This window comes from Rosa rugosa, chromosome 7 (genome assembly GCF_958449725.1).
Source record: "Rosa rugosa chromosome 7, drRosRugo1.1, whole genome shotgun sequence".
Classification (NCBI taxonomy): domain Eukaryota; kingdom Viridiplantae; phylum Streptophyta; class Magnoliopsida; order Rosales; family Rosaceae; genus Rosa; species Rosa rugosa.
In genome coordinates, this window is record NC_084826.1 from 19,798,423 (window position 1) to 19,815,876 (window position 17,454).

Sequence of the window (17,454 nt, forward strand, 5' to 3'; positions counted from 1 at the left end):
TCTTTTAAAATTGTTTCTATTGGCAAGTAAATTACGAATCTGCCCTTGTGGGTTTGATAATGTGAATTAACACTGCTGAATGTCAGTAGCATTATGAAAAAAATAATATTTATATATTTCGTCTTTGTTTTTCTTAGAAACAACACATTTATTTAATAATTTCAAAAACTATTTATACATATTACAATATGAAACTTGAACACTATATCATTTATCTCTGGCTTTGCTGCTTTCACATACAAGTTGCTTTGAATTTCACCTCTTCTCATGGTGAAGAAGTTTCTCCAGCAGGATTTCTTGGAGTACTGACCCTCAGTAGTATATTGACCTCCAGTAGTATACTAGCCCCAGTAGTATACTGACCCTCAGTAGTGTACTAATCCCCAGTAGTATACTGACCCCCAGTAGTATACTAGTCTGGCCTTATTACATTTGCTCACTTCAGCATTGCTTTCATTAGCTCCATCCTGTAAGTCAACCGACAACACAGAGCATAAGGGATAACAAAGTGTGCCCAAAACTGCTTTCGCAATTACAACTCTAATCCTTTCTCTTCAAAAATCAGATTTAGAGTGAAAAGATTTGATTTTGATGGAGTATTATACTTTGCTTAATGAAATTTAAGACCACCAAACATGCTTTGAGTTAAAACCATTTCCATGGACCTTGATGTTAACATTTATTGCCCAAAAACAGAACAACCCCCGTCCTTGAAATTATTGCAGCTTGACAAGAATTTGCCAAAAAAGAAAAACAAGGACAGTAGCAAATTACCAAAAGATATAGTAGTCCCAGTCATGGTGCTATCAACTTTGGATCTTGAAGAAGACGTGCAAATCCCAAAAGAGAACTTAATCCAACACCCAGTTTCCTCCACAGCCTCATCCTTCTTCTTCTTCTTCTTCCTTCGCTTTGATTTGCTCCCATCCCAAGTCTCCACCTTTAACAAACCCATCTTCACAAACTCTTCCAGATTCACACTCCCATAGCTCACAGACCCAGAAATTTCACATACCACAGAGAACCCCTTTCAAACAGACCAATATGCAAACCCAAAACCTTCACACAAACTCTGAAAGCTCACAGAAATGCGTGTTGCAACTCAAACTGAATCAGACCCAGATTGTCAAAATTGAAAAAGCTCACAGACCCACTTGCTTCGACTCCTCGCTTCGCCGATTGCCTCGCCACTCGCCTCGCCGCCTCGTTTCGCCGCGTCGCCTCACCGGCTACTTCGTCATCGGAGCCTCGATTTGCTACTCTGATTTGTTGCTTAGCTGCAGAAATGGAAAGAGAGGTTTTGATTTTGGGGAGAAAGGGATCTGAAAGAGATATGAGAGAGAGCGAGAGCTGTATCGTGATAGATATAGAACGAGTGGCAATTTTTGTAATTTCATAAACGTTTAACTGTCCCTTTTGTCCTTAATATATTGAATCGTTACTGTAGCTAGGTTTAATTTAACCGCACAGGGACCGTGTTTGTGGCCCTTGCGCATGGAAAAGAAATGAAAGAATTTGTAGCTAGTGGTCATTAACTCTAAAAAATATTTGTTAATTAATAATCGGGCCCAACGGGCTTTATTATATTTCAAAACCTCAGACCGGGACCAGACCGGGTTTGAGCCTGTTCGGACCGGACCGGAGAATGTTACTAAATTTTTTTTGCAAATCCGGACCGAACCGGGCAGTCCGGGCTGGTTTTTCGGGCTTACGGGCTTTTTCGCCCACCCCTAACTTAAACTTTGGATTCCCTAATGCTCTGTTGGACTTAATTTGAAATACCCTCCGGTTTGATGGCTAATCGGTTGGCAAATTTGAGAAATTCTCTAAGCTTGTAGTACATAACCAGAAAAGAGTTGCACGTTATATTCTCCAGAGTTTGTAACGGCCAACTGATACCAAACATATACAATGTAACAATGTAACCGACTCTTGCGTCTCGTTTACCTAGAAAAAACAAAAGCCCATTGTCTCATCTTCTCTAGGAATCATGAAGTGGAATCAGCACCCACTCACCATTTTAATCAACCAACACCAGCAGGCCAGCAGCGACCTCTTCCTCCTCTCCTACTACACAGTTCAAAAGCACTGCTTCCAAATCAAACATGCACTTTCCCCACTTACTAAGCTTCACTTCCACACCTGCCATGCACCTTTCTCAGTTTCCCAGTCACCACAGCCAGTTATCTGGCCATGTTCAGAGTCCCCACTTGGGTAAAACAAGACCCAGAAGTCAACAACCTCCGATTTCCACTTTAGGATGTTACAATGTTAAAGACTACTTGCAGACTCAAACACCCAGAAGGCAATTGAATCAAGGAAGTGGGTTGAGATATTCGAATTCGAAAAATTGGAGCTTTGCAGTGAGGTCCAGTTCAACATTGAGCGTAGATAAAGTGTTGGAGAGTGATGGAAAGGCAGGTGGGAAGAGTAAATATGATGCCATTGTTATAGGGTCAGGGATTGGAGGGTTGGTTGCAGCTACACAGTTGGCTGTGAAGGGTGCCAAGGTTTTGGTTTTGGAGAAGTATGTGATTCCTGGTGGGAGTTCTGGGTACTATGAGAGGGATGGTTATACTTTCGATGTTGGGTCTTCTGTCATGTTCGGTTTCGGCGATAAGGTCAGTTACTGTGTTTAGTTTTGATATTTCGTTACATGCAATGTGGTTTACTTGTAGCTATTTGAGTTCAAGATGATCATTACATACCTGTAATGTTAGTTAGACTGGACATGTGGGCGGCATGAAAAATCAGTTGGATGTTTTAACTGTAAAAGTGGAAATTCTATAGTTGTAATGAGATTGGGTTCTAATTTTTTTTTTTTTTTTTAGTAGATGCATTCCATCTTGTTGCCATTTTGTATTGCTAGGCTTTTATTTATCATATGCTGCAGATGTTGTCATAGTTTTGTTAAGCCTAAATTTTGGCAGTTTTGTTATCTTTCATACTGTACATGATCATTGAATTGGGAATTTTCTTAGTGTCTTTACTCCTATATGTGGGCAGGGCAATCTAAACTTGATAACACAAGCATTGGCAGCAGTGGGTTGTGAGATGCAGGTGATACCTGATCCGACCACTGTCCATTACCATCTACCGGATAATCTTTCAGTTCGAGTACACAGAGAATACAGTGAATTTATTTCAGAACTTACTGCTAAATTTCCCCATGAAAAGAATGGGATCCTAAAATTCTTCGGTGAATGTTGGAAGGTTTTGTTGCCTTTTCTTCTCCTTTGATTTGTTTTTTGCTAGGTTTTGATTTGTTCTTCCTTTGGGATTTTTTTGTCCTATTTGTGGTTCAAAACTTACAATAGTAGATTGTCTGCACATGGATAGGTTTTCAATGCCTTGAACTCTTTGGAACTGAAGTCACTCGAGGAGCCTATCTATCTTTTTGGACAGTTCTTTCAGAAGCCTCTTGAATGCTTGACACTAGGTAATATGGTTTTACCGCATAGCTGTAAATTTTGAGTACTTAATGACAGACATCGTGCAGATATATCTAGCCTTTGATTTGTTTTCCCGCTCTACCTGGAACATCTTTTGGATATACAGGATTTATGAGTTTTGTAAGGATTTAATCAAGGGGTGCATACTTGATTCACCTGATGCTTGCAGCTATCTGGCAAATCTATTGATGTTCAGAAGAGAGTTTACCAAAACTTAAAAAGCGTAATCTCTCCAATATGGGGATGCAGTGCAGTTGACTGCAAGATGGTTGTCATTGAATGTTGAGATTATTTACACATGAAATATATTTAGATATCGGTCATAAATAGAATCTGTTGCAGTCACTTAATCAGATCAAATTCCTTTTGTTCCTAGTATTATTAAGTTATGTGTATTCACATATGCTAACAGGAACTTTATCCATTGCAGCCTATTATTTGCCTCAAAATGCTGGGGACATAGCTCGTAGGTACATTCAGGATCCCCAACTGTTGTCTTTCATTGATGCGGAGGTGGGATGAAGTTGTTTGATCTTATTGAACTTCTTATCTACAAGTTTATATTAATTCATTTAGGCGCTGTGGTGGTCCGAAAACGGCTTCCCCTCAATCTCATAGAAATAGTTTTACCTTTGTATCTACAGTGTTTTATTGTGAGCACAGTCAAGGCTTTGCAGACACCGATGATCAATGCGAGCATGGTTAGTTTTGTAGCAGCTTTTTGTGCTATATCTTGTGTATTTTCTTCTTGTTTCCTCATTTATGTTTTCAATAGGTGATGTGTGACAGGCATTATGGTGGAATTAACTACCCTGTTGGTGGCGTTGGGGGAATTGCAAAGTCCTTGGCGAAAGGTCTGGTGGAGCAGGGCAGTGAGATACTTTACAAGGCCAATGTTACTGGCATCATACTTGATCAGGGCAGAGCTGTGAGTTCAAATTTAGTCTTGGACGAGTGATTGCTAAGATATATATGCTCTGTTGTAATATATAGTCTTTATATTCATAAAAAGAAAAAAATTGATTTTGGTTATGTCACATCTCACATGTAGGTTGGAGTAAGGCTTTCAGACAAGAGGGAATTTTTTGCCAAAACCATAATATCAAATGCTACAAGATGGGATACCTTTGGTTAGTGTGGCAAAGAGTTTGAGCATTTATTAGTGTGATCTTATCTTCTGCTGTTTGCTCTGCTATTTGATTTTGTTTTTTGTACTCTTTTAAAGGAATCTTATTACCTACAACTATATTTTCAGGAAAGCTGTTAAAAGAAGAAGACCTTCCAAAAGAAGAGGAAAACTTTCAGAAAGTTTATGTTAAGGCACCATCTTTTCTTTCCATACACATGGGGGTGAAATCTGATGTTCTGCCACCAGATACAGATTGCCACCATTTTGTGCTTGAGGTGCTTATGTTTTTCATTTTCAGTATATCATTTGCTTGGAACTTTTCTGTACATGTATAAATTCATGTGTTCCTCATTGTCTTGCATCCCTCATGTTCTTTTTTTCCAGGATGATTGGGCAAGGTTAGAGGAGCCATACGGAAGTATATTTTTAAGCATTCCAACTATTCTTGATCCATCGTTATGCCCAGAAGGGCGGCATATTCTTCACATATTTACAACCTCTTCCATTGAGGACTGGGAGGTAAATATATGTTTCTGAAAATTAAACATGGTTGATCTTTATTCCTTTCCCCACCCTCTTCCCTAACCCCTCATGGTAACAATGTTTGTGAAATTTGAATTGCTTATGAGGTGCTGATGTCTATATTAGGGACTCTCTCGAAAGGACTATGAAGCAAAGAAGGAGCGTGTGGCAGATGAAATCATTAGCAGATTAGAGAAAAAACTCTTTCCAGGGCTCAAATCATCCATCGTTTTTAAGGAGGTAATGCAGAACCCTAGCACTACTAAGAAAATCGAAGCCGTTCAGATACATGACAATAGGGTGAAGGTTGTGACTGTTGTAACATAAAAAGGAGAGAGAGATTAGGAAATGGTTTAAGAGGCTTGATTCTTAGAGTGATTCTTTTATATATGTATACAAGTAAAAGATACCCCCAAGACACTCATCATGGTCTGATTACAAGAGACTCTAGATTTATCCAATTCTTCCCTGCAAATATTGACACAACAAAAAATGATAGTAAGGAAATAGAAAGCGAGACAAGAAAAAAAAGCACATAATGGTTTGAGAGGCTAAATCTTTTTTGCTGCTGAGTTGCATTTGAAATGTTTACAAAGTGAAAAATAACCTCTTTGGTCAGGAAATCTGAAATTCATCTATTGGAGGTTAAGAGATCCAAGGTTCTACCTTTGTTAACTTTCATAGGTAGTGCATTTTATTTCCTTGATTTTGTAAAGATTTTTGCAGGTCTGAAACTGTAAGAACAACAGGTCCTAAATGAAAGATAGGTTTTAACATTTATAGAGGGTCCTGATAGGTATTGTTGCATGTTTTTACTGTTCTCTTCCATTCCCTCTCCACTTAGCCAGTTGTTGTAGAGCATATTATAAGATTTTATGAATGCATGTACATGGTTGTGGGAGGCAGGAAGCCATCATATTCTCATGTTCACAACCTGTGAAGAAGAATTATAAAGGGTTGAGATGGAGTCATAGGTATTGGGGCTCTTTTGAGATAAAGCTCCTTATGATTGATGATGATGTGTTTATTTTCTTCAAAATTTTCGTCCTCAGGCATTAATTTTCTGGGACCTACTGTCTATGGGCTTACCGAAGCTGATTTTATTCCCTTCTATACCGAAGTCAATACTTTAGTTTTTAAATTTTGATATATTCATTAGAAGTTTCTCCAATCATGTCAGGTGGGAACGCCAAAGACACACAGGCGGTACCTGGCTCGTGAACAGGGTACTTATGGACCATTACCACGCAGAACTCCTAAGGGCTTATTGGGAATGCCATTCAATACAACAGTAAGTTCGGTTACACTCTTAAATGAATGGTTTAGTAGTTATGAATTTTTTAGCGTACTGCACCAACTGAGCCATGTGATGATGAAAAATGCAGGCCATAGATGGTCTTTACTGTGTTGGTGATAGCTGCTTTCCGGGACAAGGTGTTATAGCTGTATCCTTCTCAGGAGTAATGTGTGCTCATCGTGTAGCTGCTGATATAGGTATTCTCAACGCTAAGTTCCATGTGAAATCATATCACTTTTTCAACTTGTCTTCTACTAAAAGCTTCACTACTTTTGAGTTTAGATGGAAAGTAGTTTACTTTTTTGAATTCATAGCATGAGACAACACTAGAGGTGATGTTACCACGAACAATCAACCTTTTTAATCCATTGAGTGATGATAACATTTTGCACCCTCTTAAGTATATACTAATTGCACCTCATTGTTCAAAAAGTCTCAGTTTCCTCGTCAAAGGAACAAGGAACATTTGGGTTTGGTGGGGTTCCTTTTATAGAAGACCACATCGCCCTCATTCATATCTCATTGATCCCACATTTCACAATTTGGGTATGTTACTTTTGTTAACTTTGGTATGAATTGGAACTTTTGAACAATAAGGTGCAATATGAAATCTTGGATACTTGAAGAGTGTGAACATTTATCTCTATACCTTGATACTGGGTTGAGGCTATTTAATTCCTCACTTTCTCAGTTACCCTTGTGTTTGCAATTGTAGTGATTCTATTTTACCCCTGATTTTTTTTCTCTCCCTCCCTCTCCCTGCCACCGCCCCTCCCCATCTCTTCCCTTCCGTTAAAGCATGGAAAAGAGGCACCATGGATGCTTCCAGTCTGCTCTTTCTGAACTATAAAGAGGCATCATGGGCTCCTCCTGGCGTCTCCTCCTCTCTGGTCAGAGGCTGCTGCATTAGATCAGGGTGGCTGTTTCTTTTTTGTTAAAAAAAATTAGTTGAATATATATATATATATATATATATATATATATATATAGAAGGCATCCAAAACTGCAAATTACAACAATGTAAACGAACGGTTCCGGTTCGACAGATTCGGTTCGTTCGTGTAAATTGCAGTTTTGGACGCCTTAACGATCACCAAATTGGCTGAAATTTTGCAGAGGTGATCCATACATTAGGACCTAAAAACTGAACGGTTAAGATGTGAAAATGTGATCGGAAAGTGGGTGAAAACAGTAAATCCGTTCCATAAGAAAAACTAAGGACATCCTTACCTGAGAAAAATCCTATATATATATATATATATATATATATATATTGGTTCTGTGTGGAAATAAAGGGTACAAAGTTTTGGGGTTTTGGTTTAAATAGAACCGCTAAAAAGTACTTCTGACTTATTATTCATTGACAGGTCTTGAGAAGAAGTCTCCAGTACTGGATGCTGCCCTTCTTGGACTACTTGGGTGGTTTAGGACATTAGCATGAGACTTTGTCATACAGGAATACAATCTGAAGTGCAGCTTGACAATTTTGCTGGAGAAGCATTTGTTGCTTGGGTTGATGCTTGTAAAGACAATTATAAGTAGCGGGTTTGGGGCATATTGATGGATGGAATTAAGTTGGGGAGGTTCAATGTACTCTCCCTATTTTTTTTACTTTTTTTTTTTTTTTTTAGAGCCTAGTGAGTGTTTTATGGCAGTAGCCATGTTATCAACTTTGGCACAGTTGAATTACCTTTTGTAGTTCTTACATGATTAAGATGAAGTTTATACACATTGCTCTGGAGAAACTATACAGGGAGCTCCATGCTATTTGATCTGCAATCTTTTCCTGCTATATTTACTCATATAATTCTTTTTATTACTATTTCTTATTTCTTATTTCTTTTTCTTTTTTTTTTGATTGAAAGAGAATTTTATTAACTCAAATAAATGCATCAATATGGGGACAATTGTTCTCAACAGAGAACCCCCACAGAGCTAACAGACTAAACAGCATCAATTAAATCATGGAGCCAAGGAGGCCCTACATCTTTGCAAAACATAGCTTGTACCAATGATAAAGCCGATCTCGCCAACTTGTGAGCCACCAAGTTGGATCGTTTCTTCACATGCTTCCAAGAAATTATATCAAACTCCCTCATAAGCAATCTAACTGCATCCAATACTCCTCCAATAGCACTCAAATCCCATCCAGAAGCATTCAGACCATTTAGCACATTAAGCGCATCACCATACACTCTCACATTTCTCACACCCAATTCTCTACCAAACTTTAGTGCATGCCATAAAGCCAAAGCCTCCGCTGCTATAGGTTTAATAGGAACTGGTAATGGAATGGACATCGCACCCATTAATTGACCTGTACCACTTAAAATAACAGCACCCAGCCCAACACAGCCCTTTAATACGTCAACTGCACCATCAAAAAACAACCTGGGTTCTGCTCCTTCAAACTGTTGACCAGTTTCATGGCCACCCCCATTCTGGCCTCCTTGCAATGTAACGCTACTGGTATGCACTCGTGAAAGCTCAATTTGCCACTACAAACTCCTTTGCACAATCTGTCCGGCTTCCAATTCTGACTTACCATGAACCACATCATTTCTGCATTTCCAAATCCACCAACTAACCAATCCAAATAACTCCAACTCGTTTTGAGATCCAACCGCAGCCACATGAAGCACAAGATCGGTAAAAGAGAGCTCCTTCCAATGTTTCACAAAGCCTCTCAACCATGTCTTCTTCCAAACCTTCTGGGATTTTGGACATTCCCAGAGGCAATGTAAGACTGTTTCACTCGCTCTACCACATCTACCACACTCATCATGAGAACAAACTTTGCGTTTAAACAAACGCTCAACACAAGGAAGGAATGAATGGCAAGCTCTCCATAGAAAAAGCTTGACTTTGTTAGGGACCGCTAGACCCAAAGAATACTCCATACATTTTTGGAGTTTGAATCATCATTCCCCCCGCTACACTCTGTTCTCAAACCCACCTGCTTCAACTCCATTCCAAACCAATACCCTGATTTCACTGTATAATACCCATCTTAAGAAATATATACGTGCAAGTGGTGACTCTATGAAATGCTTTTAAAGAACTATTTCCTTCATTTTGTACCCTTGCCTTTCCGTCTAGGTTGAATTTGATAAAGTTCATTCATGAATTAGATGTTATAATACGAGTTCTTGTCGATTAAACATGATACACAAAGTACATTATTTTCTGAATTCACTTGTTACCACTAGAGTAAGTTCACCAAAAAAAAACTCTGGAGTTCTACCTGTATAGAATTGGCTTACACCGCAGATAAACAACCTATTTGACTTTGACCTACATATGAGACAAACTTCATACAATACTAGATGTTCAAAGTACATTATTTTCTGAATTCACTTGTTACGACGAGAGTAAGTTCACCAAAAAAAAACTCTGGAGTTCTACCTGTATAGAATTGGCTTATACCGCAGATAAACAACCTATTTGACTTTGACCTACATATGAGACAAACTTCATACAATACTAGATGTTCCAGATCAATGGCCTCACTAGTTTTCCTCAGTTAATTTGAGACTGATGTTTCATAAATAGCTTCTAAGGAAGAAGAAAAGGACGGTGGAACATAGTATGTCCAGATCTAGGCTTCCTTGGAGAGTTGTTTATCACATTTACGCTCCAGCGTGAAGCTTCATTCTCCTCAAAGAAAGGTATGCCAATAATCGGTATCCGAAAACCATGGCTACAAGAGCACCAACTCCTGTTAAACTACAATCAGTGCTGGACCCATTAATGGTGGGTATTATGTCTTCAAACTGCACCTTCAGAAGAAGCTTGTATGTGTGGTAGTTGAAAGACATATAGCGGATCCAAGATATGAACACCGGAACTTTCTGCAACATTATAGTTTAGGTGTTGTGTTAAATTATCTTGTTTAACTCCAATCAAACCATATTATAATTTCTATCACTGCATATATTGTTTCTTAGAGTCAAATCATATCAAAAAAAACTTGGATGCTTACTTTCACGAAGAACCCCCCAGCCAGCATGAATGTCATCACAGTTACTGAAGCCAGAGTTGTTGCCTTCTTTAAGTCCATCAATGTAGCTCCAATAGCTAATCCAAGTCCCTGTTTTGTGTGCATTTGTAATTAGTTAAATATGATTTTTCTATTCAGCACTGTTTTCTCAACCTGTAAATGAAAGAAAGCATACCTGAGCTGCCACAATGCATAGGAAAACTATAAGCATGCTTAGGAAAAAGATTTCAGTACTGAGCCTTAAGCCTGCCATGAAATATACGATTGCAAGGAAGAGTACAGGAAGCAATAGGTCAAGTGGGAGGTCGCTTGTAGTCCTAGCCACAAAATATGCACTTAATCTGTACATGTCAGCTGCTCGTTCCTTGGTCAGCATAGCTCTTTCTTGGGGAAATGTGAATATTGCTGTGAAGACAGGGAAAAATCCCCAGAAGACAGCAATGAAGAAAAGTAGCCCTGCCTGCAATTTTGGGTAAAGTTTAAGAGGCTTTGAGCTGATTCTATATTCATTAAGTGCATATCTTCCGGTTATGCTTGTAAGTTTATCTATTGAGAAATGTTCTGCAGCATCACCCCCCTTCCTGTTTGAAGAAATCTTATGCGACTGTTCTCTTCATGATAATGCTTTTGTTTTTTCCATTTCAAGGTCTTGATTAGAATATTCTCATTGTATTAGAAGTTTAGAACCCTTCCATTACCAGTGATGTTTCTTTTGGTGGAAAGTTAAGTGATAGTGCTTTTTGTGGGAAAATGAATGTAGAGAAACAATGATTTACCTGATCTTCCAGTCCTTTGGCAGTGTGGCTATCTGACTGCCACCATAGTAAACCCAAAATAACTGCAGTGGAAAGAACTTGGGTGATTCTCAACCAGCTGAAATAGTCATGCTTCCGTTCTTTAATTCCTCTGCAGAATAAGATAGAAAATTGTTCCCACCAGCTTGCTCCCCATTCTCGTTTCGCAAAAGAGATCTTCAACTTCAGTTCTTCATCAAGGGGAAGAGGAACCATAAGCTTCTTCTTCTCCTCGTCAGCCACACGTGTCTCATAGGCTTCCACAAGATACTGCATTCAAATTGAAACATTAGATAAGTACTTTTGATGCTGCTGTTGGAAACCATATATGAAATTTCTTATAGTGCACATAGCAATTGTGTGAAAGTTAATGATGATAAATTGAATTTTTGAATTCTCACTGTATGCTTAAATACTTGGTATGTACTCTAAGTGCATACTACATACATACTAATTGTAAAGTGAATTGGTTCCCAAGTTTTGCAAACATTGGATATGTCGGTAGTTCAAATCTCACTGACATCAGGGATGGGGTGGGGTGGGGAGTTACATTGTCCTCCAGAATCAAAGTCAGTATGGAGTAACCAGTGCTGATACGTGGACATTGGATAGTTTTTCCTTTTGAGTTCCTATGTTCTAGAAATTTAAAAGATGAATCAGGTTATACCTCATGCACAACTGCTGGAGATGGCTTTCCATTTCTTGTATCAGCTTCTGAGTTTTCCATTTGAACTTTGTCCTCCAACTCTGATGGTACAGAAACATCGTTAATGTTTCCGTTTGCAAGGTCTAGCAAGAACTCTGCTGGGTTCATGGCAATAAGTGGAGAACATCCTATGGATGAGAAATAAACCATTGCTTCTGATGCTTTTCCAAAGTAGAGCAAGCTTCCTTTCCCAAGAAGAATCAACTTGTCAAATTTGTGGAAGAGTCTACTGGATGGTTGGTGGATTGTTGTCACCACTGTTTTTCCAGCCTGCCATACAAAAGCAATTACTTCTTGCATTGTATGCATTGCTATCTTTATTGCACAATACTGATTACTCCATAAATCTTTTGTCTACCTGATATATAATTTACTTGGTTTTTTGTAGGATATTGGCATTTCAAATTTTTCTTTTTTCAATCCTTTCGAAAATTATATGTGTAATGTTAAATTTTTTTACTTTTGGTTAATTACAAGGAGTAGAATAGAGGTGTATTGAGGAGTGGCAGAATGTCAATTCTAACATACCTCTGCCATGTCTTGTAACATCTGAACAATTCTAAGTGCAGTTGTTGAATCCAAGCCGGAGGTTGGTTCATCAAGAAACAGAAGGGAAGGGTTGATTATGATCTCATTGCCAATGCAAACTCTCTTCCTCTCTCCACCTGAAACCCCGCGGACAAACGAGCCACCAATCATAGTGTCTTGGCACCTGTGCAATATGAAGAAATTTTGCTGATTACCTTTCAAAATCAGTATTATGTTCTTCATGATATCTGTTTCTAATATGCTTATAGGCATTAGACCTACAGTAGCAAGTAGATAACTTACCTCTCTAAGCCTAGCTCATAGATGACATCGACTGCTCGTTTTTTTTTCTGCTCTTTTGTCAATGTCTTTGGCAGCTGTAGGAGGGCTGCATATGTTAATGTTTCTTTCACTGTCAGGTGAGGAAATAGAACATCATCCTGAGTCACGAATCCTATCCTGTCATATGTTTCATGTCATTCCGATTCACATATTCACTTCACATGTATAAATTTTATTGTACTTGTTCTTTGAGGTAGCACGCTTGGGTGAACAGTACAAGCAGGTTTTCAATGGAAAACCATTTTGGTTGCAGAAGACTAACCAAATCCTTTGTGCTTATAATTCCTCTCCACACAGTTGCTATTGCTCCTCATTTATTCTATTCATTATGGTCAAATTAAAGCACAAAACTTCTTTTTAGATGCATACCTTCTCTTTAGGTACTTGGAATATGTCTGGTCATTGTAGTTAATTGAACCACTGACATTGCCTCTGGCTATCCTGCCTCCAAGCAGATTAAGGAGTGTGGTCTTTCCACTTCCTGATGGTCCCATCAGGGCAAGAACTTCGCCGGGGTTTACTGAACCAGTGATCCCATTCAAGATGTCCTTCTCTTCATTTGTCCTCATTCCTTTGAGAATGACCTTGTATGTCACATCTGTGAACTGAAATAAACCAAAGCAACATTTAGCTTTTGTTCAATAGATTGCTAACGGAACTAAATACTCATACTAGTTAGAATTTATTGCAAAATGAAGAAAGACAGTTACTTATCAGGAAGATATATGAGCGTCCATAGCCTTCTTTCCTTTGATGCTTTTGGGGTTTCTTTTATTGGTTGTTTCAAATGAGCCTCTACTCAGTGGTTCATAGACAAATGAAGATAGCTTCCTAGCCTGAATGCAAGTTTCTAAACTAGTTTTGTGACCCTACGACAATTTTTTATGTGATTCTGTTATATGAATATGTTACATATGTAGCAACCTTTTGGCTTGGAAAGAAGGACAAGTCTTGTACATACAGAGTCATACATATAGAATGATAACCCTGTACAAGACTGAACCTGACCATGCTAATATTGCTAGCCATGTTCTATGGATCGCCCTTGATGTCTACATCTCAATCTCCATCCCTTCCTGTCCAAATAGATAGTAAGTGTCACATCAATTTTTTGCTCTAGAGAGTGACGAACACAGGTTTGAACACCGGTAGATTATGCATATGTTTCAATGGTTTTTGGGAATTCAGGACAAGAAAAGCATATATACATGGCAACTAGGTAACTTGTAAGTAGTAGTACTTGTAAAGGGAGTAAAACCTTGAGATAAATCGGCAGGGTGGGTTCGGTCTGAAACTTTGGTTTTCGGTTGCCGGCTTCAAGATCTTCGGCTGCAGCATGCATTGAAATTGATATCTCCTTGTTAAAGACGATCATTTTACTATCAGTAGTACAAATATGAAGTGATCAAAACACTATCAGCAGTACGAATATAAAGTGATCAAAACAAACAGTTCTTATGTCAAAGCTATAATACTTGTTAAGATGAGTGGCATGTATATCTACGTTTCAACTTCTTATGTAATTCTGTAGTATGACATCTTTCAGATTTAATTGTTTTTTAGTTTTAAAAATTGAAAATTTGATGGGACTATAAAACAATTTCCGACAAGTGTTAATAATATGACTAATTCTTAGGTGCGGCTACCCGCACCACGTGTACGGTGCGGCTGCCCAATCAAGTCTCAGAACCTCTCTAATAATATCATTATTTTACTGTTAAGCAAAGACTTTTTGTCTTTCTTGGGTATAGGGGTAAGCCTATGGTATCTGAAAGTAATTCACTAGATGGTTTAAAACTTCTAATGAACTAGGTAATCCCATCATTAAGTCTTCAAGATTAGATTCGTTTCACCTATATTTGGGACCCATATAAGACTACTAGAACCTTGTGAGTCAACACATGTATACTGATTAGGAGTATATGATGTGAAGCAAAACAGTTGTTAATTGATTGACGATGCCGACAACAACATCGTCCTTAACCTCTCAATTCTCAAAGCAATCCAATCCTGACGTTTCAAGGAGGAAATAGGAGGACTGATATTCAGAAAAAGAACCAAAAAAGCAACTGGTAGGTGAAAAATTAAATATGTCCTACCGGTCTAGTACTGTTTTATGCAGTTTATCAACCGGTAAAAAAAAACGTGAACGTATTGATATACGGTTATAAAAAAAAGTTTTGTTCCGATCCATTAATATTTAAAATAACAAAAAAAATATATATATATATATATCATTATTAAAAAAAATCAAAGAGAGACATTCATTTGTTAAATGTGTATGTGAAAAAGAGTAAATGTTATTTTTGGTAAGTATGGATTGAGATGGTTTTGTTTTTCCCTTTCAAACTTCATAATCAACTTCGATAAAAAAAAAAAAAAACTTCATAATCAACCAAAAAAAAAAAAAACAGAAAAAAAGAAAGCTTCATAATCAATGGCTGAAAGGAGCCAAAAGGTTTTCCTCTTTTATGGGAGCACTGGGGTCCAATTTCTTCACACATCCTGGTCATTGTAAAGCCCTGTTTCACTTTTTTTAAAGTCATAATCTGCCATTTCTCTGTTTACAACTTCATATATTGAGTGCATTCTATCAAAGAGTCAGCAACTTTGGCCTTTCTTAATGCCTACCAAGTGAACAGGTAATTATAACCAATCATTTTACTAGAAAGCTCACTATATCCTTTACTTGTCTCCATCCAAAGAAAATTCGGGATCTCTCAGAGCAAGAAAGTTATATTTGGGTTATTAAGTCATAGTTCAAAACAAAAATATTAAAAATTAAATATAAACTGTCCCATTGGATGAAAGCAATAACATAAAAATAAAAAACTTGTGTAAATTACTTTCCCTAAAGGCCAAAACTTATAATATATGTTTCATTGATAAAATTTAGTTTATTCAAGCTAGTCATTTATTTAAACCCAAAATGAAAAGGTGAGGTAAATTAAGTTACAATCCTCTCTTACTCTTCTGATAAGGACTCACGTGATGAGAAACAAAAAGTTTGGGAGTAGAGAGTAACATGGATATATGATCAATACAAAAAACAAAAACAAAAACAAAAACAAAAACATGTGCATCCATGTGATGATTTACTTACTCTTCTCCAAAAAAAAAAAATGTGATGATTTACTTAAAGTGAAATTAATTAACATAATTAAGATTTTCCATTGGAATTGGGCCGTCATCTATCTCTTGTAGAGTTGTAGTGGCATAAATTTTATTCAACTTATGGTTAATTATGGTTTTCTTCCAGCAGCATATTGTACTGTGCTAGCTTAATAAGTAAGTACTTACGAATTTCATCATCGTCGCTAAAAGGCTTTGAGTCCGCAATTTCATCAGCGGGCACAGTAAAGCCGGTGAAGGAGAATGAGAACCCCAAGCTAGCGCTCGAGGCTCTGCTTAAAGCGGCGCCGCTGCTCAATTCATCCAGCTCAAACTTCATTTGAGCACTCCTAGTCTTCCTTATGTGTGCGCTACCTTTGGCACTGCCACTGCCACTGCCACGCCCTGGCGAAGCTCCAATCATGCGCCTGCTTGACTTCCTTGAGAGGGTTCCGCTGCTGCCCTCTGCCGCCACAGCAGCGGCTTCACTTGACGTCGGTGACTTGAAGGCAGCTACCACAGACTCCACCAGTTGATCGGACTTGGTTCTTGCCAACCCAGATGAATTTAGTTTTTCCATCTTCAACAAAAAAAAAAAAATGTAAAAGTGAAGTTCATGTGCATGCATGTGATATTAATATTTATCGAAATAACTACCTTTTAACTAGTTGAGTCTTACAATAAATTGACAGCCCGGCCTTTTTCACATTATTTGTGTACCCTTTTGTAAATCTTTTCGATGGGGTAGGTGCAGAAGCTAACAAATAGATTGAATGGTGTACAGTTGCAAAGGAATCCAGACCACAAAATGGAAAAGGCAATCAGATCACTAATGTTCTTACCAGAATTTGAATGAGAACACTTACTGGGAGCTTTTCTCTTAAAATGGATAGAAACTAAAAAGAGGAGGGAGGGAGTGGTTCCTAAGTAGAGGCTAGAAACCTCATCTAACTATCTTCTACAATGTGCTCAAGTAGGTCTTATATATGAAAGACATTAGAGATTTAACTAGTAGAATCAAGCAAAGGATAGTTGGCTTGGCTGACATCATTAAACACTTGAGAAAAAAGAAGAAAAAAAAATAATCGGCTTGGCTGACATCATTAAACACTAGCTTGAGAAAGTTGAAAGAGAGGGAAGAAATGAAATCCATGATCCAAATGCAATCAAATAGTGGAAAAGTTTAGTTGCGTTTGCATCATAGTATACTAAACATAGTAGTGAGGCAAGAACTATTGAAATCAAAGTCCAATACCAAATGATTGAAGGTAGGAAAAAGATGAAGTACGTATTATCCAGTATATCCATACCTTAACGGGGGAAGAAAATTAGCAGAGAAGACAATGGCTAGAAGAGAAGAGAGAGCTACTTTTCGATGTGTCTGGAAGTTGTAATGCATGATCTCAACTTGTGGGTTGCATCCCACTCCTTATAAAGGATCAAAGCAATCAAGGAGGGAAGAGTCTAAATGACCCAACAACCCCTTCAACCGCACATAATTCACCAAAATATTAATGGACGGAGCAATATCATCAGTCATACTCATAATTACTCCTACTGATGCATCACTGTC

The 17,454-nt window shown here is 38.0% G+C and overlaps 3 protein-coding genes across 7 annotated transcripts; 1 reads left to right on the plus strand and 2 right to left on the minus strand.

The window, feature by feature from the left end:
* The first annotated feature begins 1,918 nt into the window (after positions 1 to 1,918).
* LOC133723418 (prolycopene isomerase, chloroplastic) lies at positions 1,919 to 10,080 on the plus strand. Of its 2 annotated transcripts, none has more exons than XM_062150249.1 (13): positions 1,919 to 2,621; positions 3,007 to 3,213; positions 3,340 to 3,439; positions 3,883 to 3,965; positions 4,097 to 4,153; positions 4,228 to 4,380; positions 4,504 to 4,582; positions 4,708 to 4,856; positions 4,966 to 5,100; positions 5,230 to 5,343; positions 6,284 to 6,394; positions 6,489 to 6,597; positions 7,768 to 10,080. In XM_062150249.1, the coding sequence occupies exons 1-13, from the start codon at positions 2,106 to 2,108 to the stop codon at positions 7,839 to 7,841; spliced, it is 1,887 nt and encodes a 628-aa protein (XP_062006233.1). In that variant the 5' UTR covers positions 1,919 to 2,105; the 3' UTR covers positions 7,842 to 10,080. The 2 variants fall into 2 exon arrangements, with proteins under 2 accessions (XP_062006233.1, XP_062006234.1); XM_062150250.1 differs by having other exon boundaries at positions 2,569 to 2,625; positions 7,768 to 8,172.
* LOC133722992 (uncharacterized) lies at positions 8,344 to 9,300 on the minus strand. The gene is made up of 2 exons (XM_062149828.1): positions 8,989 to 9,300; positions 8,344 to 8,898 (listed from the first exon to the last, which is right to left on the minus strand). The coding sequence occupies exons 1-2, from the start codon at positions 9,298 to 9,300 to the stop codon at positions 8,344 to 8,346; spliced, it is 867 nt and encodes a 288-aa protein (XP_062005812.1).
* On the minus strand, positions 9,777 to 17,350 carry LOC133723417 (ABC transporter G family member 22). 4 transcript variants are annotated; one of them, XM_062150245.1, is made up of 11 exons: positions 17,192 to 17,350; positions 16,071 to 16,461; positions 14,029 to 14,099; positions 13,140 to 13,375; positions 12,732 to 12,887; positions 12,429 to 12,612; positions 11,862 to 12,170; positions 11,177 to 11,464; positions 10,576 to 10,860; positions 10,383 to 10,490; positions 9,777 to 10,251 (listed from the first exon to the last, which is right to left on the minus strand). In XM_062150245.1, exons 2-11 carry the CDS (start codon positions 16,459 to 16,461, stop codon positions 10,030 to 10,032), a joined length of 2,250 nt encoding a protein of 749 aa, XP_062006229.1. In that variant the 5' UTR covers positions 17,192 to 17,350; the 3' UTR covers positions 9,777 to 10,029. The 4 variants fall into 4 exon arrangements, with proteins under 4 accessions (XP_062006229.1, XP_062006230.1, XP_062006232.1 ...); XM_062150246.1 differs by lacking the exon at positions 17,192 to 17,350 and adding an exon at positions 16,539 to 17,137; XM_062150248.1 differs by lacking the exon at positions 17,192 to 17,350 and adding an exon at positions 13,779 to 13,846 and having other exon boundaries at positions 16,071 to 16,139.
* Positions 17,351 to 17,454: the final 104 nt, after the last annotated feature.